This window comes from Phoenix dactylifera, chromosome 5 (assembly GCF_051530095.1).
Source record: "Phoenix dactylifera cultivar Ajwa chromosome 5, Ajwa_hap1_PhDact_Kaust_v1.1, whole genome shotgun sequence".
Classification (NCBI taxonomy): Eukaryota; Viridiplantae; Streptophyta; class Magnoliopsida; order Arecales; family Arecaceae; genus Phoenix; species Phoenix dactylifera.
Window position 1 is genome coordinate 39808160 of NC_143194.1, and position 22552 is coordinate 39830711.

At 38.1% G+C, this 22552-nt stretch overlaps 1 protein-coding gene across 2 annotated transcripts; it reads right to left on the minus strand.

Annotated features, from left to right (window-relative positions):
* Positions 1-1246: 1246 nt before the first annotated feature.
* LOC148703628 (ABC transporter C family member 3-like) lies at positions 1247-20525 on the minus strand. 2 transcript variants are annotated; one of them, XM_089931085.1, is made up of 11 exons: positions 17477-20525; positions 17151-17237; positions 16399-17049; positions 16121-16285; positions 14534-14669; positions 14120-14260; positions 3097-3170; positions 2439-2744; positions 2257-2320; positions 1822-2061; positions 1247-1742 (listed from the first exon to the last, which is right to left on the minus strand). In XM_089931085.1, exons 1-11 carry the CDS (start codon positions 19916-19918, stop codon positions 1618-1620), a joined length of 4431 nt encoding a protein of 1476 aa, XP_089787211.1. In that variant the 5' UTR covers positions 19919-20525; the 3' UTR covers positions 1247-1617. The 2 variants fall into 2 exon arrangements, with proteins under 2 accessions (XP_089787211.1, XP_089787210.1); XM_089931084.1 differs by having other exon boundaries at positions 14375-14669.
* Between the last annotated feature and the right edge of the window lie 2027 nt (positions 20526-22552).

Genomic DNA, 22552 nt, shown 5'->3' on the forward strand with positions numbered 1-22552 from the left:
AGGGAGAGAAAGAAAAGACTGGCCAAAGAGAGTTTATACATCCATACTTATAGGTCCCTCGTATCTCGTTACAGATTGAAATTAAATGAATAATTAGTAAAGATATTCTAAAGACTTGCAATGTTTAAAGGAGATATTAGTCCACAATGTTTCGTAAGTAAATAAAACTGGATGAAGCAGCAGATTACGTATAAGCTAATGGTGTAAGGGAACTTATACCACCATATTTAATTAAAAAAAAGGTATTCTGGCACCCTTCGAAAGGCTCAAATGATTGTGCCACCCCTTGCTTCGGAACATTCGGGCTATGATCAATGCCAGTGTGGCCTTCTAGACTAAGCACGTATTCAGAGAGGCTAACTGGGCTGGGGAGGAAACATAAGTAATTGCACTGATATTATCTTCCATGTATCTAGATACTATACATAGATACATAATATTTTTCATCATCAACCCTAACACCAATCCCAATTGAGTACTACCAGAGGATAACTCTCAGCTCATCATTAAGACCTGTGTTGAAGGATCTGAAAGCAATTGCAACCACTCAGAAATATGTACTGGCCACTTATCAATATTGGTTGAATCAATAAAATCTAAGAACAAAAAATTGCATCTGCATGCAGAATTGTACACAGAATTATAAGATAGATATGGCTTTCCACAAAGTTTGGCATCACCAAAGGACCTTCATGAAATTGGATTGGTTGTTCATTCCATGATTGCTTAGTTTATCAAAACTTGAACTAGGCCTCATAGTATATTTAGTGGCAACCTTTGTGAATAAAGATGACTTGTTCTGTAACAATCTGGTTGGGGTCGGTGATCCATCATGATCACAACTGCTCCACCAAGAACCCATGTTAAAAATCAAGTAGCCGAAAAGGATAAGAGAAGGAGAAATGGAGACACTAAGCTGCACCAACCATTATCAATGTAACAACTCGAGATCTCACCCAAAAAGACTAGTCTGAAGGTACTATTTGAGTTTCTTGATCCTCTATAATACTCAAGATCCCTCAGAGGAATGGCTTAGAAGGATAGAGAAGACGGGGATGGAGAGGAATTTTTTCTTTTTGTTTTTCACAAAAGGATAGAGAAAGAAGTTTAAAACATTAATTATGCTACGAACTACTAATGCTGATCTGTGGTACTCCAGCATTAGAAGCAGCCTTCAGCATCCTCAGCGATTATAAATGTAAAACAAAAGAAAGTGCCTGTCTCCTGATCACAATGAAAAAGGTAATAAAAGATTATAATCTTCCTGCGGGCATCACTTTTGTCTCAGAAAATAATAGTGGTTTCGATATTACACACCCACTCATAAAGTTACAAAAAATGCACAATATATTTGAGGGTAACTCTGACATTTATCCACATGAAAAAGCTACGACAGCAACACTTACCTTTCATCATTGCAACTTGTGTTAAGAGTATCTTCAAGTATTTATAACATTCAGAACATCCTACCAGCCTCCATTTGATATATGCAGGCTCAAGACTCTGCATCTGCCCTCACAATTATGAAGGAGCAATACTTGGTCATCTTCCAGTCATTTTTCGGCATCATCCAAGTTATGGTATCTCAATGAAATCAGACTGACCATAGTCTTCCATTCATCCATTGCTCGGTCTCTCAAAACTTGAACTTGACCTCATGGTATATTCAGAAACAAGATTTGCAAATAAAGATGACTTGTTTTCTAATAATCTAGTTGGGGTGTCATGTTCCACGATCACTCCTGATCACAAAAGAAGTCCAATCAAAGATTATCCCGGAAAAGGGTAAAAGAAAAATTTTGAGACATTCGATGTACTAACCATTATCGAGAAGCAAGACAAAATCACTATCAAGAACAGATGTTATCCGATGCGCTATTGTTACGACAGTGGATTCCGAAAACTGCTGCCGCAGGGTTTTCTGAATTAGGCTATCAGTTGCAGTATCCACCGAAGCAGTCGCTTCATCGAGGACCAAGACCTTGCTTTTTTTCAAAATCACCCGACCTAAACAGACAAGCTGGCGCTGACCGACACTCCAATTCTCGCCATGTTCAGTGACTGCAAGTCAAATGTGTCATGCATGCCATCAAAATTCATGATACCAATATAAAAGTAGCCTTTGTAGTTTTGCGTACAAATTCAGAAATAAGTGTTGATGACAAAGCTACAAGTTCATATTGGCAAGTAGATGAGGAGTGCCAGTGTTTTTACCAGCTACAATTTCAGAAACAAAAACAAATTCAATTGTCAAACCTGCAGAGTCGAGCTTTAATTCTTTCTTCCTAACTTCTTCTCCAAGCTGACAGCAGTCTAAGGCCTAAAATAAATGGTAGTGTTGCATAGGAAGTTATGAGCAGCCAATATACCCCACGCAAAGTTGACGCAATCAGGCAAAAGTTAATAACAATGTAGTGCATGTTGGAAAATGAAAGTACCTCCCATATTTGTTCATCAGTGTACTCTTCAAGAGGGTCAAGGTTGCTACGCACGGTTCCCTCAAACATGGTTGGGTCTTGTGGAATAATGCTTAGTCTAGATCTTAAGTCATGCAGTCCGATTGTTGAAATGTTAATGCCATCTATAAATATCTGACCGACAGTAGGATCAATGATGCGGAAGAGTGTCTGTATTAGGGTAGATTTCCCACTGCCAGTTCTTCCAACAATACCAGTCTTCATTCCACCAGGGAATGTGCATGTGAGACCCCTTAAGACAAAAGGCATGTGTGGGCCATAACGAACCTGCACCAACATTAGTCAGCACCCGACAAGAACCAGAGAATACAAACAGGCATTTCATGATGGGAAGGGCAAGAATACAAATTCAAGAAACAGGAGCTAAGTTATGCAACATTGTGCTGTTAATTTAAACAGGCCTCCCAATTTAGAAGCAGAAAAGATAATGAACAAGTTTAACCCTTTGACTTCTCACAAGTCAACAACTTTCGCCTTTGATTCTTTGACGCAAATCATTAAGCAAAAACAGGCGATCAAGGAATATATAACGAAATTGCAGCATAGAAACTAATGAAAAACTTGCTACTCCTCATATCAACCCGGAATGACAAAAATGACCGAGTATGCTAAGATTTACCTGCAGGTCACGAAGGACTACTTCTCCCTTTGATGGCCAGTTACAATCTGGTCTGTTTGCTTCAATAGTAACAGGTGTGATGACCCAAAGATTGATTCATAGATTGATTTTGATGATCACAACACCTTGAAGTATAGATACTAATGTTTATGTTGCAAGGAGAAAGATATTTATTTTGCAAGGAACATAGCAAGTTGGAAGAACACAAGAAGGCCTCTAAAAGCACTCAAGAAAAGTTGGAAGAAAGCTACAAGTTATTGGCCCAAGTCTCAAGTTCAAAAGATTCAAATTGGAGGAGCAAATTCAAGGAAAATTTAAAAGAATAGTCTTCGAGTCGACTCCTGAGGAATTCGAGTCGACTCCAATGCTTGGCGAGTCAACTCGAGAGTAGAACGAGTCGACTCCAGGGTGTAAAAGGCAGAAAAGTCAGAGAGGGATTTTCGACCCTGAGATTCGAGTCGACTCCTGAGGAATGCGAGTCGACTCCAATGGTTGTCGGGTCGACTCCAAAGAAAGCGAGAGTCGACTCTCAGTGGTACACAAGGGAAAACTCAGAGAAGCAGTTTTTGGACACTGAGATTCGAGTCGACTCCCACAAAGTCCGAGTCGACTCCAAAGACAGCGCAACCCCAAGACAGAAGACGGTATTTTCGTCTCTGAGAGGCGAGTCGACTCCAAGACAAGTCGAGTCGACTCCAAGGCAGCGCGGCTCCAAAATACAGAGGATCAGTTTTCCGACTCTGAGATTCGAGTCGACTCCCAGACAGCTCGAGTCGACTCCAAGGCAGCACTACACTAAGATGGCAGAAGACCAACTTTCGAAAACTGAGAGCCGAGTCGACTCCAAGGAAGTTCGAGTCGACTCCAAGACTGGACGAGCCAAAAGACAGAGGATCGGGAGTTCGGACTCTGGGATTCGAGTCGACTCCCAGGATAGTCGAGTCGACTCGAGTGGACAAAATTCAAATTTGGAACAGTTGCCGAGTCGACTCCGGAAAAGCTTGAGTCGACTCCCGCTACAGCCGAGTCGACTCCTGATCGCGCGAGTCGACTCCGATCCCAACGGTAATATTGTCAGGAGGTGCAGACTGGTTCCAACGGCTATATTTTTGTCTCTAACGGCTATATTCTTGTTTCCACTCCATCTAAAGCTATAAAAACAAGAAGAGAGCTAGGGGAGAACTCATGGAAGTGGGAGAAAACATTTAGGAAAGAGATTACAAGGAAAATCTCCCATAAGCACAAAAAGGGCCATCCAAAGAGAAATAGAGAGAAGAAGAGCTTCCAAGTGAATCCCAAAGCTTCCTCTCCATCAGTGTGCTGCCTCGGTGATCCTCTACTTCGTGCCAAATCAGAAGAGGGTCAAGTAAAGAAGAAGTCGAGCTCCTCCATCTTCAAAACTCGTTTGAGGGCTTCTCTTTACTCTGTTTGTTTATATTGTTATATTTGCTTGTTTAAGAAGCTTTGATTTGTTTTAAACTTTGTTTTATTATCTTGTAACTTGATTCAATCACGGGATTGAATCAAGGGGTTAAGGTTTGTTGGTGAGCCAAAGGGAAAACCAACGGTGTAAGGTTTGTTGGTGAGCCGAAGGGAAAACCAACGGAGATAGGTTTGTTGGTGAGCCGAGGGTAAAACCAACGTGAAAGGGTTTGATTGTGAGCCCGGGAAAACAATCGGGGTTGGTTCTAGTCGGTGAGCCTGGGAAAACCGACCGAGTTCGTTGTGATCTCGCAAAACAACAAGTTGGGTTGTGAGCTTGTAAAACAACCGACTGTAATCTGTAGGATTATAGTGAAATTCCCAAGAAGTCTTGGGGAGTGGATGTAGGTGCTGGGGTGCACCGAACCACTATATGTTTGCTGTGTTTGTAATGCTTTTTGTCATTATCTAACTCACACACTTACTCACTTAGATAAATTGCTTGCTTAACTATTATCCGCGAATTCTTTAGTTGCAAGCATACTCAATCAAGTCACATTCTATACATCAAACTGTCGCTAAGTTTAACTTTCACTGCGCATATATACAACTTAGCATAATTAATCAAAAAGTGCTAGAAGTAGCTTAAAAGTTTTTAAAAGACCCAATTCACCCCCCCTCTTGGGTTGTATCTACTGGGCAACAAGTGGTATCAGAGCAGGTGCTCAAATATTATTTGTAGTCTTAACCGACTAGAGCCAAAGATCATGACAACTCAAATAGATAGTTTTCTAGGAGAAGGACAATCAATTGATACACCTCCACTGTTTAATGGTATAAACTACCCACATTGGAAAATACGCATGCGCATTTTCATTCAATCACAAAACTATTATTTATGGAAAATCATAATAAATGACCTTCATACACTCTCTAAAACTATTAATGAAAAGGACTTAGCACAATTGAATGCTAATGCTATGAACATATTATATTGTGCTATTCATGAAACGAAGTTTAATGAAATTTCTGCATGCTTATCTGCTAAGGAGATCTGGGATACTTTAGAAACTATTTATGATAAATCTCAGATTAGCTCACATGTGCTTCAATTGCGTACTAACAATGAGATTGCAGAATCCTCCACAGTAGCCGAGTCGACTCCCAGTTCGTCCGAGTCGACTCCTAGAGAAGAACAGTCTGAAAGGCAGAGACACAGTCTTGAAGACCCTGTGAACGAGTCGACTCCAAGTAGTTCCGAGTCGACTCCCAAGCTAGCCGAGTCGACTCCAATAAGGTCCGAGTCGACTCCGAGGCAAATCAGCTTCCTAAAGACAAGGAAAAAGAGAAAGCAAGAAGAAAGGAAGAAAGAGATAAAAAGGAAGAAAGCCTTGACCAAGAAAGAGTCAAGCCAAAAAATAAAGGTTAGGAGCAACAATGATGATATTAGCTCCAAGAAACTACAAGAGGTAACTGACTTGTGCTTTATGGCACAAGAAGACAAGGTAAAATCTGAATCTACTCTTACCTCAAATGATTTTCAAGAAGAATTCTCTTATGATGAATTATTAAATGCTTTTCATGAGTTGTATAGTGAATGTAGAAAATTAACTGTAAAGAATAAAAATCTTAAGAAACTAAATTCTGAAAATGAAAGCTTAAGGTCATTTTCAGAAGAATTGATTCAGAAAAATCATAGCTTAATTAAAGAAAATCAAAACTTACGCGAAGAAATTAATCAATTAAAATCTTGCATTAACAAATTCACCGTAAGCTCAGAAAGATTAAAAATGATGTTTGAAAGCCAACATGCTGATTTTGATAAATCAAAATTTAGCTTGACTCCTTCACTTAGCCATAAATCTCTAGAGAAAAAGGTTATCAATTTATCAAGCAAACCATTAAATAAGATAACTTATTTCAAAAATGAAAAGGATGGGAATAACAACTTTACCTATCGTTCTAGTATAATTAAATTAAATGGTAAAGTTATTACTATTAAACAGATATGGGTTCCAAAAGGAACCATATGTCCTAACTCTCAAGGACTCAAGCAAGCTTGGGTACCCAAAATGAGAAAATGAGGATGGACACATAGGTGTACCAAGGTACCCATGGAACATAAAGAAACTTAAAAAGTTATTAACAAAAAAATAATAATGAAATCAGTAATTCTCGCATCCTCTCATACTGAAATTGTTTTATTAGTTGATTAAAACACATCTTGCAAGTATTAATCATTCTTTTCTTGTGATATAAGTGATATTTCTGATATGAAAAGAAAATATATCCAAATCACTCCATCTTTCTAGATTATGCTTTACTTATAGATGGATAATTTGGTAAATCAATTCTCCTAAGAATAACTCAATGAATTCTCTATATGCTTGACTGAGAGTTTTTATCCATGGCATTATTGTTCATTGATCATAGATATGAAAATGTGTACTTGGTATATCTTTGAATATATGTATTATAAATACTATGATCAAAGAATTCTTTTTGGCATATAAAATTAACTTATGCTAGTATGGACCTAATCTCAAAAGATCTTGTCATTGGTTTACTTAGAATATCTTCTGCAAGGTCAAAGTTTACTATGCATGTTAACTAAGGAAACAAACAAAAATCATTTCTAAATCTAAAGATGTTGTTTCCATCACTAAGTTTTCACAAGCTTACATTGGATTTGTTTTTGGCAAGTAAAATTAAAGTATTTTCTGCATTTGCTAAATCTTGTGAAAGGGATCAAATGAAAAAGGTTTGCAAACTATGAAAGTAAAAGAAGTATCATGGCATAGTGTTGAAAACCAATTTTGTATTAAGTTGTGCACAGAAATAATATTGAATACAATTATTTCTGCACCAAAGAACACCATAAGTAAAATAGGGTTAATAGAATCCTTGAAGAAATGAAAAAGGCAATGTTGTACGATAGTCATTTAAAAGCTATCATCATTGCTTGTCATATATATGGTTTCTATTAGGTCTATATTTAATGAAAACTCCATTTGATCTTCTGAAAAATAGAAAATGAACTACTGCATATCTTTCATATTTTTCAGTCGTACACGTTATACCTGATATATTCTTATGAAAATAATGCCAAATCTGATAAAGATATTTCTATCCTTGGATATCATTCATCAAGCAATGCATATAGAATATTCAATGAAAAGATTCTAGTTAAAGAAATATCAATTCAGTTTATTCTTTATGAGACTAATGATTCATTATCAAGATACTAAAATCAAATTATATATGGATATGTTTAATCTTTTACATATGACAATCTGAAAACTTGTTAATAATTAGAACCAAATTGAGTTTTCAGAAATGCACTTAATGAAGAAAAATTGGTGACTACTAAAAGATTCAATCAAGAAAAGATGAATTAGATCTTGATGAAATTCTTGCATGATTAGAAGTAAAGATCACCATTATCATTTGCTTGCTTTATGAGCTTTATATTCTGTCAAATGAATGTGTAGAATATACGTCTATGTGGTTATTTCATTTAAAAAAAAAATCTATGTAAAATAACCACCTTATTTGAAAACACTCATTACCAATATGATAAAGCAATATGTGATTTGGAACAAGCATCAAAAGCATGATAGAATAATTATTTCATCAAACACCTAATAGACCAGATTGTGTGATCATTATGTGCCCTTATGCAAGACTTCAATCTAACTCTAATGAATCATAATTTATTGATAACAAATGAATCATAATCTGAATTTTGATAGAAACAAATGTTTAAGATAAATTGATTAAAACATAGTTAACATATCTTATTAATAATTATCTTAAGCAAATAGAATCTAAACTAAATTGACTTAAACTATCTTGGTTAATGAATCTATCTCTTTAGTTCAAATGATATGTGCTTGCTTATATTTAGGCAATCTCTTGAGTAAAGTGACTCAACATGCAACTATTGTCATATCTTATATTGAGTCATCTAGTTAAAAAATATATATGTTGGATGAATGCTTTGTATCTTAAAGAAACTAATGACCTTCCTTCAAGAAAGAAAAATGAGAGATTTCAACTTGAAGGATATCTTCATGTAAGATACACTAAACATTTACATGCAAACAAGAGAGAGGATCTTCTTCAGCCAAAAGTTCACACATAAGAAATCTAGTTTGGCTTGAAGAACATATAATGAATAGGTAATTTAGATACCTTTCTCACAAATTAGTTGAGCAAAGTCAGTAACTTAAATCTTATTATGGCATGATTAAATTCTTTAATTATTAATTTTTGATATCATGTCTATATGTGTATTGACTGACTTATACTTTTAGAAATTATTTCATGGTTTGCCCAAACTAAAATATATCTTTGCCTATGTCATAACCATGAAATACACAAGTATATGCTTAAAATGTTGATGTAAAATAACTTGTGAGAAGTTATGAAACCTTGAGCATAATGAAAATATTGTTTGCATGATATACATATATATGATACGTAAGATTAATTCTCTATTCTGCTCTCTCATGAAAATTACTTGAGAATAACAAAAAGAGAGAGAGATAAAGAAAAGAAAATGGATATTATTCAAGAGAAGTAAAATCCAAGTAGAGGCAAACACTTCAACCTTAAGGAAAAGCAAAACAAACTTAATATATTCGACACATTTGTGAGACTTGTGTGAGCATTCTTTTGGAAGGGATAAAATCCATAATTAATTACACTTAAATAGGGAGGTTTTGAAGTAAACATTTTAACCTTTCTATATTGCTCATCATAGGGATGGTGCCAATGGGGAGGCTAGTGGTAGTACCCGGCACTATTTGACCCAACTATTCGGTGTAGGGCATATTAGGGACGGCACAAGAGGGAGGCTAGTGGTAGTACCTCGTGCCCCTTCCCAACTCCACCGGATAGGGAGCAAATAGAGTATAGAGCATAAGAAAGTTATAAATGAAAAACAAAGTAAATGAAAGTAGAATTAAGTCAAATTTTTAATCACTTGAAAACACACTTTAAGGATGAAATTATTGCAAGATTATATTTAAATAGGGGGAGTTTATTTGAAAAGAATTGATTTTGATCCTTGACATTCTTGTACTTAGTATTTTAATGCATGACTTAACACATGGTATATTTTGCATATGGTATGATGTCTTGATTTATGGATTCTCAATATTTTGTAATGTTTCATACTTGGACAATTTGATTGAATGTTTGAATTGCTACATAACATCTTTTGTCTAGTTTTATTGAAAAGAAATTTCAGATTTGTCATTCACAATCATTGTTAAAATCTGAAAGCTAAATAAAATTGTAGAAAGGAGAAGAGAAGAATATCTCTATTTAGGGAAAATAAATTGATTTTGATCTATCTTTCTACTTGCCTAACTTTGATACATAATGTCCTAATACTTGTTAAAATATCCTTTATTGTGTATCGAAACTCAAAATTAAACACAAAGATTCTGAAAGTGCTTTAATGTTATTGAAATATGTATTTTTCAATCGTAACAATTTAAGATGAGCTACATTGTGAAAGATACATATCTCATATTATGACTTAGAAAGCTTTTATTGAAAATCCTATGTAATTCAGAATCTGATTTTGTATAAAAGCTTAAACTAAATGTAATTTTAAAATAAAGTCTTACTTTAAGAAAAACAGAATTAATTTTGATGCCTTTGGTGATTGCTCCGATACGCATCCGAAACATATCATTTCTTATCTTCAAAGTGTACTAATATTGGTCCAAATGATGTGTTTTTCGATGATCTTGATTGCAAACAAAAATTTCTAAATATATGATTTTATTTTGATATTAAAAAGATTTATTGTGTTTCATGAATACATTGGTGAAAAACTATGATTAAGAAATTGAGTTCTAAAAATATATATATTTCAATAATCATCTATATGTTTTTCTCCCCTACATTATTAAACACTTCTATCAATAGAGTGAATGATCTTAAAGCTAGAAATATTTCAGCTCACTCAAATGATTCTAAAAGAAAGAAAATGTAAATGCGGTTGAAAGAAACTAAGCTTCAAATGAATCATTTTCTGATTAATATTTCTACACATTTTCTCTAAGATTATGAGAAAGCATAACTTGTTCGTAAAGGATTAGAAAGAGTAATTACTACAAATTTTGAAATAATACTAGATTACTCTACATTCTTGATATTACAGAATTTTAGTGTTATTCACGTTTATCACTAAAGTCTGAAATTCAACAATTAAGAATGATTAAAGAAGAATGCATCTTTTGAGGGGGAGCTTTAGATATTCAGTATCCTATCCCAAAGACACTTTATTTTGATGCATGCTTTGAACTTTATGGATTGATTTTGATGAACCTCCTTATATTGCAAGACATGCTTTAATTACCTTGAGATGAGTTCTATAAAGGTTGTCTTATCTCAAACCTTGAGTCTTATGAAAATAAGCTGAAACTTATAGAAAATATATTTTTGAGATTGACAATTTTGTTGAACATTATCTTAGGATTCTAAACTCTTAAATGGAATGATCAATTGAGGGGGAGAAAGAAAATTTCAGAAGGAGAGGTCTTATGGAACTTAATTACATGAATCTATAGGAGAGGGAAAGAATACTAAATGAAAAGTGATCCTAATACTCTCCAATATGTATCATCTGAAATTTAAATCTGAAAATCTTTATGATACACCTTGAGGCGTGTTATTTGGTTAGTATATCTTATGCATCACTCATGAACCAAATTACAAATCTTGAGAGCCTCTAACTTAATGAAAAAGGGGGAGAATAACGTGTAATTGACTTGAACTTTAGAACTTAAATATTGTGCCAATTCATATTTTTATATATGTATCAAATCGTGCTTATTTTCTAAAGGAATAAAAGAAAGTCCTTAAAAGAGCTCTAAGATATATCATAAATTGCATGAATTCATATTTTGGTATTTGTGCCCCAATGCTCTTATTATCATAAAAAGAACTTTGAAGTCATGATCCAACATGATGATATGTTTTTCAAGTATATAAGTTTTGATCTTTTACTCTGAAAATCAATTAAATTGCTCTCATGTTGATAAAATACTTAATAGATTGGGCAAAAGTTCTTCAATGAACAAGCTTTCATACTTATTATTAAAGAGAGGTTAGATTTCCACTCATGTTTTTGGTTATTAATTGTGGTACTTCTTGAATTAACCTAAAGAAGATTCCACCTACACTTGATTAGAAAACTATCTGTGGTATCAAATTAGAAAATCTCTTGAATTCACACTCGATGTGTTCTGCTCTGATCTTTGTACTTAATGTTTCACTATCTTTTTGATGTTGTCAAAAAGGGGGAGAAATATCTAAGTATATGCTTATAATGCTTTGTGATAATCAGCTTGAACTGAAATATATTGATTGTGTTAAGCTGATTAAATCTAAAACATTATCATGAAGTATGTTTTGTTTTAAATATACATGTTGTCTACTTCATGCAACTTTGCTATGTATTACTTCTAGAAAACAATATCTTTTATATTGCATATACTCCAAGTTTTGTCATCATCAAAAAGGGGGAGATTGATGACCCAAAGATTGATTCATAGATTGATTTTGATGATCACAACACCTTGAAGTATAGATACTAATGTTTATGTTGCAAGGAGAAAGATATTTATTTTGCAAGGAACATAGCAAGTTGGAAGAACACAAGAAGGCCTCTAAAAGCACTCAAGAAAAGTTGGAAGAAAGCTACAAGTTATTGGCCCAAGTCTCAAGTTCAAAAGATTCAAATTGGAGGAGCAAATTCAAGGAAAATTTAAAAGAATAGTCTTCGAGTCGACTCCTGAGGAATTCGAGTCGACTCCAATGCTTGGCGAGTCAACTCGAGAGTAGAACGAGTCGACTCCAGGGTGTAAAAGGCAGAAAAGTCAGAGAGGGATTTTCGACCCTGAGATTCGAGTCGACTCCTGAGGAATGCGAGTCGACTCCAATGGTTGTCGGGTCGACTCCAAAGAAAGCGAGAGTCGACTCTCAGTGGTACACAAGGGAAAACTCAGAGAAGCAGTTTTTGGACACTGAGATTCGAGTCGACTCCCACAAAGTCCGAGTCGACTCCAAAGACAGCGCAACCCCAAGACAGAAGACGGTATTTTCGTCTCTGAGAGGCGAGTCGACTCCAAGACAAGTCGAGTCGACTCCAAGGCAGCGCGGCTCCAAAATACAGAGGATCAGTTTTCCGACTCTGAGATTCGAGTCGACTCCCAGACAGCTCGAGTCGACTCCAAGGCAGCACTACACTAAGATGGCAGAAGACCAACTTTCGAAAACTGAGAGCCGAGTCGACTCCAAGGAAGTTCGAGTCGACTCCAAGACTGGACGAGCCAAAAGACAGAGGATCGGGAGTTCGGACTCTGGGATTCGAGTCGACTCCCAGGATAGTCGAGTCGACTCGAGTGGACAAAATTCAAATTTGGAACAGTTGCCGAGTCGACTCCGGAAAAGCTTGAGTCGACTCCCGCTACAGCCGAGTCGACTCCTGATCGCGCGAGTCGACTCCGATCCCAACGGTAATATTGTCAGGAGGTGCAGACTGGTTCCAACGGCTATATTTTTGTCTCTAACGGCTATATTCTTGTTTCCACTCCATCTAAAGCTATAAAAACAAGAAGAGAGCTAGGGGAGAACTCATGGAAGTGGGAGAAAACATTTAGGAAAGAGATTACAAGGAAAATCTCCCATAAGCACAAAAAGGGCCATCCAAAGAGAAATAGAGAGAAGAAGAGCTTCCAAGTGAATCCCAAAGCTTCCTCTCCATCAGTGTGCTGCCTCGGTGATCCTCTACTTCGTGCCAAATCAGAAGAGGGTCAAGTAAAGAAGAAGTCGAGCTCCTCCATCTTCAAAACTCGTTTGAGGGCTTCTCTTTACTCTGTTTGTTTATATTGTTATATTTGCTTGTTTAAGAAGCTTTGATTTGTTTTAAACTTTGTTTTATTATCTTGTAACTTGATTCAATCACGGGATTGAATCAAGGGGTTAAGGTTTGTTGGTGAGCCAAAGGGAAAACCAACGGTGTAAGGTTTGTTGGTGAGCCGAAGGGAAAACCAACGGAGATAGGTTTGTTGGTGAGCCGAGGGTAAAACCAACGTGAAAGGGTTTGATTGTGAGCCCGGGAAAACAATCGGGGTTGGTTCTAGTCGGTGAGCCTGGGAAAACCGACCGAGTTCGTTGTGATCTCGCAAAACAACAAGTTGGGTTGTGAGCTTGTAAAACAACCGACTGTAATCTGTAGGATTATAGTGAAATTCCCAAGAAGTCTTGGGGAGTGGATGTAGGTGCTGGGGTGCACCGAACCACTATATGTTTGCTGTGTTTGTAATGCTTTTTGTCATTATCTAACTCACACACTTACTCACTTAGATAAATTGCTTGCTTAACTATTATCCGCGAATTCTTTAGTTGCAAGCATACTCAATCAAGTCACATTCTATACATCAAACTGTCGCTAAGTTTAACTTTCACTGCGCATATATACAACTTAGCATAATTAATCAAAAAGTGCTAGAAGTAGCTTAAAAGTTTTTAAAAGACCCAATTCACCCCCCCTCTTGGGTTGTATCTACTGGGCAACAAGGTGGTTCACTAGGAATGCTAGTATATTGCAGAATCCTCTCTACAGATATGATTTCGTTCTCGAGATTGCAGAGAGTCCATATGACCCAGGCTTGTAGCATATTCAGATTAAGCCCATATGTCACTGCAAGGCCAGCAATGCCTGAAAGGATGTAGAGAACACCAAACATGCAAGATTATTTTCCGTGTCCCATAGAGACAGCATCAGAAAATAACTAACCAAATAAATAAAAGCAATCTTCATCAAAGCAAATACCTGGCTCGATTACACCTTTTGGCACGGAAATCAAAAATACTAATGAGAAGGCAAAAGTAAGTGATGATAACATATCCAAACGAAAGCAGAGCCACTCCATTGCACCAACATTATAAAACTCGGGTCGAGAGTAATCATCATTCAGATGGAAGTTAGTACCTACAAATCTTGATTCATGGCCAAAACTTCTAATTGTCATCGATCCTGACATTGATTCAGCAAAATGTTGTATGATGGGAGCTTTGCACACCCCGACCAACCTTGCTAGTTCCCGCGCGGTATCAATGTAATATTGCTGAAAACACAAGAATGATATGCCACATGAGGATTAAATTCATAAATTTTAGGACCGACCACAGAAGAGAAAATAGACCACAATGCGATGTCAGGGCCATGCAGATTCATGGTTGCATGATAGATGTGTTTTCAGAAGTAAAATGAATTTCTAAAGCTGTTTTTAAGAACACAACGACCATTCACTTTGCCGTCAACTTGTCCCATCTGGTTTGATTTTACAAGTAGCTCTTTACGCTATACAGGTTACCCCAGCACTCAACGAGATTGCGTTGAGTGCACAAAGAGAGGTTTTTCGATGATGGTCAAATACTCAGAAAGTGGAACTGGACGAGAGTGCTTTCAGAAGATAGGAAACTGAAGCATCTGGAAAACATCTTCTACGACATGAAATATACTGTACAATAATAGTAATGATATTTTTTTTCATTTTCTTAATTTTGTGGTAACGTCACAACTGTGTTATTGAAATATGATATAAAGACAGAAAAAGAGAAAACAAAGATCAAAACATGACTTACATTAATTGAGCAAGGTTGTCTCTCAAAGCGTAAAAAGGAATTGATGCATCAAAGATGGGATTGTAAAGACTATAAAACACTTGGAAGACCTAACAGCTATCTTTCCTTGCGTCACAAGAAAATAGAATTCTATGGATGCCATAACTGCCACCCATCAATTAGACAACCCATGAACCAAACAACGGAAGAGTAGTCCCTAAAGCACACCAGTCAGAGTGACTTTGATGGTGATGCTGGTCAATATAACAGAGAAAGCCCATCTATAGCTTCCATCCAATTAACTTCACCTTATTTGTGATTGTACTGACACAATCAAATCCTATATTATTATATCTTGAAAGCAATAATCTGCTGGACAGCTACTTGTATGAAAAAAAAAAATGAAAGTTCAAAGAAGTTACAGACATGTTAAATACAATATCAAGACACACACACACCCCACATGCTTATAAGGATTGATGGCTAGATGTGGTTAGCACAAGCACATGTTAGTATATTTCTATTCATACAAAACTAAAACTATGGCATAGAAAGACAAAAATAGATTCCAGTATTTTTAAGAATATGTTATGACATCCTTTAGCCTTCAGGACGTAAATAAAACACTCAAATTCTTTTTCGAAAGATAAGTTGATAAATTATGATGTCTGATAAGTCCCTTACATCTGAGTTATTGGTAAAATATTTATTTATCCCTAAAAATGGGTAATGAACTATTTCTGCTCAAGAAATCAACTTATAAGCCGGTAAAAGGCTGCACACACTGGTTGTATTAGCTTTGATACTTAGAACAAAGTTCATGAATGACATGCAGCCATTTAAGGGTCTGCATATTGAAGTTAGAAATACTAATGCTTAAATATTAGTGTATTCAGAAGAGTAATGAATTCTGTCACTTGCAGAACTCCTGTTCACAGGAAGAAACACATACCTGATACCAAATGCAAGCAGCAATCACAGGAATAAAGACGATAAAAACTTGCCATGCAACCAGTGACATGACTGCAATGATCGCCAAGAGCTGTATAATTGAGAATGCAAAGGTACCAATTTGGAAAGGAATGCTTGTATCAACTTCATTTTGATCAGTCGATGCCTGTAGCAGAAAGATTGCTAATGTAAATGACCGATGGAGTCAGATAATTCTTGACAAATATTAAAAAAAAAAAATCTATTTCCAAAATATCAAAATGATCAAAAATGACTTACCCTGTTTAAAATGCGCCCAGTTGGAGTTGAATCAAAGAATGACATGGGAGCACGGAATATGCACATGTGCATTTTGTTGAACAGCAGTGTTGCCGTCTTATACCCGGCTGTTACCAGAAGTAGAGATCTAATGAGGATACAGAAAGCGCTCCCAAGAGCCAATGCAATGTAGACATAGATAAGCACTGCACTATTCACATGAGGTTCTTCATCTTTTGACACAGGCGCCGCCCAAGCCATCCAGTAGTTGCTACCAATCTGAAGGATTTGAAAAAGAATTTGCGCCAGCAATATTGGCGGCACAAGAGCTCCTTTGTATACCATTGTAATGTATCTCCAGTAGACCGAAAACCCAACTTTGCCTTTCTCCCTCTCTTCTTCCTGAACAAGTTGTCCCTTCTGAGTATCTAATTCATCTGGTTTACCATTCTGTGCATCCTTCTGCTCTACTTTACGAGGAGCCTGTGTGCTACTATCAGTGTCAGAAGAATCACCTTCCATGGTGCTACTCGAACTATTGCTGGCAAGGTCCATCGACTCAAGTGCAGCTAAAGCATCCTTATGAGCACCAACCAATTCCATAAACTCAGTTCCTGAGTTTAGTATGTCATTGTATTTGCCCCCTTGTGCAATTTTTCCATCTTTCATAACCTACAAAGAACAGAAAAGTTTTTGTCTAACAGACTGCTCGAGTGCATGCAGAGGTATGTGCGATCAAAGCATGGGGAAGAAACAGGGGTAGTATCGCTCACCAGGATAAGATCAGCAGAAGGTAGAAATTCCACCTGATGTGTGACGTAGACAACTGTTTTGGAAGCTAAAACCCCAAGCAAACACTCCTGCAACATGAAGGTTTCTTGCTTGCTTAGTACTATCAGAGGCAGACTACCATGATTAATTTGTATATCATCCAAGATTCAAGTAGGTGCAAGTAACAATCGAAATCCATAGCTTAAAATTCTTGTTTAGAGGCATTAAAAGAAAATAACAATAAAAGGCATGTATAACCTATGTATAAATTCTTCTTAAAAAAAAACCTTCGGTTTATTAGTGAATTTACTTATAAGGAAGTGAGTACCTTAAAGAGATGGGATCCTGTGTGGGCATCAACAGCACTGAATGGATCATCTAACAAATAGATGTCGGCATCTTGGTATAAAGCACGAGCAAGTTGCACCCTCTGCTTCTGCCCGCCACTCAAATTGATGCCTCTCTCTCCAATGACAGTCTGGTCTCCAAAGGGAAGAATCTCTAAGTCCTTCTTCAAGGAGCATGCTTCGAGGACATTGTCATACTTCTCGGCATCCATTTCCTTGCCGAACAGTATGTTTTCTTGAATCTTACCGCTCTGTATCCAAGGTGATTGGGAGACATAAGCCATCGTCCCACACAATTTAACAGTTCCAGATATCTTTGAAACCTCACCTAATATGCAGGACAGCAAGCTTGATTTACCAGAACCAACAGTTCCACAAACAGCGACACTCATCCCTTGCAATACTTGAAAATTCAAATCTTTTAAAGTGGGAATTTCAGAAGAGAGATCCCAGGAGAAGCTTCCATTGCTTACTTCGATCGCAACCTCGGAGCTGCCTCTTGGAAGTCTCTGTACCATATCAGGCTGCAAGTCCTCAAGGCAGAGGAATGAGGAAATTCTATCGAGGGAAACTTTGGTCTGAATAATCATTGAGATTGTGTCAGGAAGATTATAAATCGGCTCCTGCAACACTCTAAATGTTGCAAGTGCAGACAGAATTTTTCCTGATTTTAATGGTATCCCCATAAGCATACAAGCTCCAAAGGTGACCACTGCAACAAAAGTAGGCGAACCCCAGAAGATAAATGTTATTATGCCATACGCGTAGACATATTTCTTCAACCAATTCGCCTCAGTTTTCCTTAACTCGATTATTCTGGATAAGAACTTCATCTCCCAGCCTTGAAGCTTGAGAATTCTAATATTTCTCAAGATCTCCGAAGTAGCTTTCATCCTGACGTCTTTCGACTCCATCAGCTTCTCCTGGTAGTTCTCTTGCACCTTCCCCAGTGGGAGATTGCCTAACATGACAACAAAGATGGCTGCTAAAGCGGCAAGCGAAGCAAGCCCCAGACAAGAATACAAGATCATCAAGGCCAAAGTGACTTGCAAAACGACCATCCACAGATCATGCATGTACCAGCTGAAAAGCCCCACTCTGTCGGCATCGACGCTCATTAAGTTGACGATCTCGCCACTAGTTCTGCTCTGTCTCGAGTGACTCGACAGAGTAAGACCCTTTTGGTAGATCATAGCAACAAGTGAAGCCCGGACCTTGATCCCGGCCTGTTGCAGTCTGAAAAACCAGTGCCTCTGCGAGAGGCACTCGAGAAGCTTGGCCACGACGAATGCCAGCACCAAAAGATATCCTTCATGTGCAAACTCCCGACTGCCATTAAGGTACTGAACAAAGAAATCGATGAGGTATGGACCCACGTACGAGGCAACTGTGTACACGAGCGCGTACAACGCCGTCAGCGGGACTTGCTCCCAGACAGAGAACACTAGTGCCATGGCTAATCTACACGTGGTAATTCCGCCGCCGCCACTTCCGCTCCCTTCGTTACCACTCTCAGTGTATGACTCGAGCTTGCTTTTGAAAATGGGGAAGATGCCATTAACACTATCAGTATCAGCTAGCTGCGGAACATCTTTGAGGTCCAACGTCTTCTTATGACCGACGGAGAGCAAAGGACCCATCCAAGAGAAGGTAAGGATACTGAGAAAACCGGCATTTGCAAAAAGGGAGACGTCGCCGGTGCAACTGGTATTGGGCGACCCACCATTGACACTACCAGCGCTCAACAGAGGCTCCTGAAGAGGAGGACTCCCTTCGAGAGTCCTCTTCCCGACGAACCCGGCACAGCCAAGAAAACAACCGCAAAAGAGCGATCCAAAATCCAGCACCCACAGATGGGGCTGAAGAATTCCATTATTTTTGAGCCAGAGAAAGTCTACGACAAGACTACAGCATGATATCAGGACGAACAGAACCCACCAAATCCTAAGAAAGATGGGAAATTTCTTCTCCCTGGAATAAAAGAACTCGAAGTGCAGGTAAGCGGAGATGGCGAACCATGCAACGACTCTGGTAGACAAGTCCAACTGGACAGCAAGCCGGTCGTGAGACCAGAACCCTTCCTGATTCCAGAAGTAATTAAAAAGACAGAGGAAGAGATTAAGCAAGCCCAGACCCAGGGAGGTCCAGAGGACTAATTTTGAATACAAAAACCGATTGTTTTCTACTCTCTGCTTGCTAGAGTCTCGACTCTTGCACCTCCGACAGAGCCAGACGCAGGACAGGACCAGCAGGAGGCCGAGGTGGCAAGAAACAGACAACCACCCATGAATAAAGAGGGGCCTGAGAAGGAATCCAGCATCCCAAGGCATTCCAAACAAAGGAAAGCGCGAGAAAGAAGCCACCATACCGTCAGAGAAAGCCCAAGACCGCAGCTTTTCGATCCTTTCTTCTTGAACGATCATGAGTTCCCCGGAGAGACTGGGCAAAAAGAAGCGATTTTATGGAGGCGGGGGGTAACGCCGGGCGTGCATGAGGGCGTCAAAGAAGCCTTTTTTTTTTGGCTGTAGGCGGCTCCTTGGGGGCCAAGCAAGGGCGCACATTTCCACCCAAAAGGAAAACCGAGGGAATCCTTGGACGGAGACTTTCCCTGTTACTCAGCGTGTTGACCCTTGTTAGGGTTCAAGGTTGCTGCGTCGCCGACGACCAAAGCCTGGAGCGATCGAGCGAGTTTCTGGCAGAAATCCAAGAACAGAAATCTACCACCAAGATCCAAAAACGACATTTTCTTCGTTAATAACGGCCCCCAAGACGGAAAGATCTGGCAGAAATCCAAGAACGGTGCCCATTGATTCGGGATCGTGCGGGCCTACGCCTTCTCTGGTGCAGACGGTGATCTAATCGGGGTCCCGAGAGTGGGGCCGCGTGGCCTCCGCCGCATACAATGTTGGAAAATTTGGCCCCGGAGCAGACGACACGGCGTTGTCGGATCCCCACAAACCAATTCACCGGCCTCGTCGACCACGATGAGTCCGAGATTTAAGCAGGCCTTCGAACGTTCGAATCCGTGATTCCGTGGATACCATTGGACGACGGGGTTAGCATTTAGAGTGCTTTTATTTTTCATTTTTAAACTTTTAAAAAATAAAATTCTAAAAATTCAGATAAAAATATACTATCTATTTATCTATTTTGCCAATTTTTAGGATTTTAGAATGCATGGGTTCCCTTGTATGGATTTACAATCTATTTATCTTTTTAAGCCTTCTCCGTCCGTTGTTCAAGTGTGTAGTATCTTTTTATCTTGTGATTAACTTGATGTTTCTTCTTATAATTTCTCCTCCCCCGCCTCTTCCTCCTCTTCGGACGATCAGGAACCGTTCCAGAAAGCCATCCTCAAGGCTTCTAGGATTAAGGTTTCTAAATAATTTTTTTTTCAAAAACAATAATTATGTCGACGCTTGTAAGCGTCGGCAAAAAAACTTTCCGCCCTCACCTACATGACGCTTTTGCGACGTTTTTGGAGGCATCGCCGCCAAAATTACCGACGCTTATAAGCCCATTTTTTCAAAAAAACGTCGGGATAGCCCATTTTTTTTTCATAGTGAGGGTTAGCATTTGCACATCTCATTCTTCTCTCATAATTTTCCAAAAAGAACCAAAAGTAAATATTGAAAAATGAAGTTCACATAGATAAAGGTCATCGAAACTTGGAAGACCAGCCAAGCATCCATTCTTGTTAAGAAATTAAAATTTTATGGATTCTCTCTACTGATCCATCAATCAAATGACTTGGGACCCAGTCAAGTGAAGATGGCCGCTAATGCGGACACACTAGTAGGAGTTGAAAGACCCATACATAGTTTTCACTCTCCACTACTATCTTCACACACTCCCCCTCTCTCCCTCTTTCTTCTTTCCATTTTCTTCGGGATCCTATTGACGCTATTGAATCTTATACTATTTTATGATTTCAAAATCAACTGTAAACATGGCATGGAAGTCCAAAAGACTAACAGATATATTATATAATGGCTACAAGTTTAGCTCAACCATAGAGTAGAAAGTATTATCTACTAAATTACATGGTCATCATGCGTCTAGCTACAAAGAATGCATATCAAAATAATTATGACAGTCAAGCTGTCAATAGACACATTAGCTACAAAATGATGCAATGTGAATATTGAAGTTTCTAATGCATGACAACCAATAACAAGGTAGGGATATTTTACCCTCCATTTCATAGTGGAGTATGTATTTGAGGGTGAAAACCTTCATGATGATGTTAGGCATTCATGATGCTAGGCTTGTGTTCTAAAGTTTGAAATTGATGCTCAAAATTAATAGCATAAATGCAAATGAAATGTGATTCCACATTGGAATGATTGGAATATCTCAAAGTAATTTATCCTATAGGGGGGGGGGGGGGGGGTTGAATAGGTCAGAAACAGGTTAAACAAGTTTCAAATGAGTTAAACAGGTTTTAAATAAGTTTAACAACTCAACCCAATTATTAAACGAGTCAAAACAAGAGATCAAAGGTTTAAAAATCTGAAGCCAACCCATCTAATAAACAGATTGAGACGGGTTAACCCATTTATGACCTAAACCCATTTCTGTCAAATCCGCATAAAGCAAATTGTTCGCGGGTTGGGTTGACAGGTCGAGTCCTAAATTGCAACCCCTAGTAATATATCATGTAACGAGTTCAGGAGAGGTGCACATTTGTTTATCTGTTTTTTCTTCTAGTGCACTGACACTGCTACACGCTGTTCCCTCGAACGTAGTTGGGTCTTGCTATATAATTCTTAATCTGGATCTTGGGTCATGCGTCTGACGGTTGCAATGTCAATGCCATCTAGAAATATCCGACCACCAGTAGGATCAACAATGCAACAAGGTGTTTGTAGTAGTTAGAGAATGAGCGTGTGTGGCCCCTTGGCACAAAAGCCATGGACGGGGCATAGGCAAGCTGTATCAATGATATTAGTAGAGAGCATGTACAAGCAAGTATTATGAAATCACTGCCACAAACCTACAAGTCACATCATATAACGGCCCAAGACCTCACCTAAAAAGATTAGCTACGGGGTATT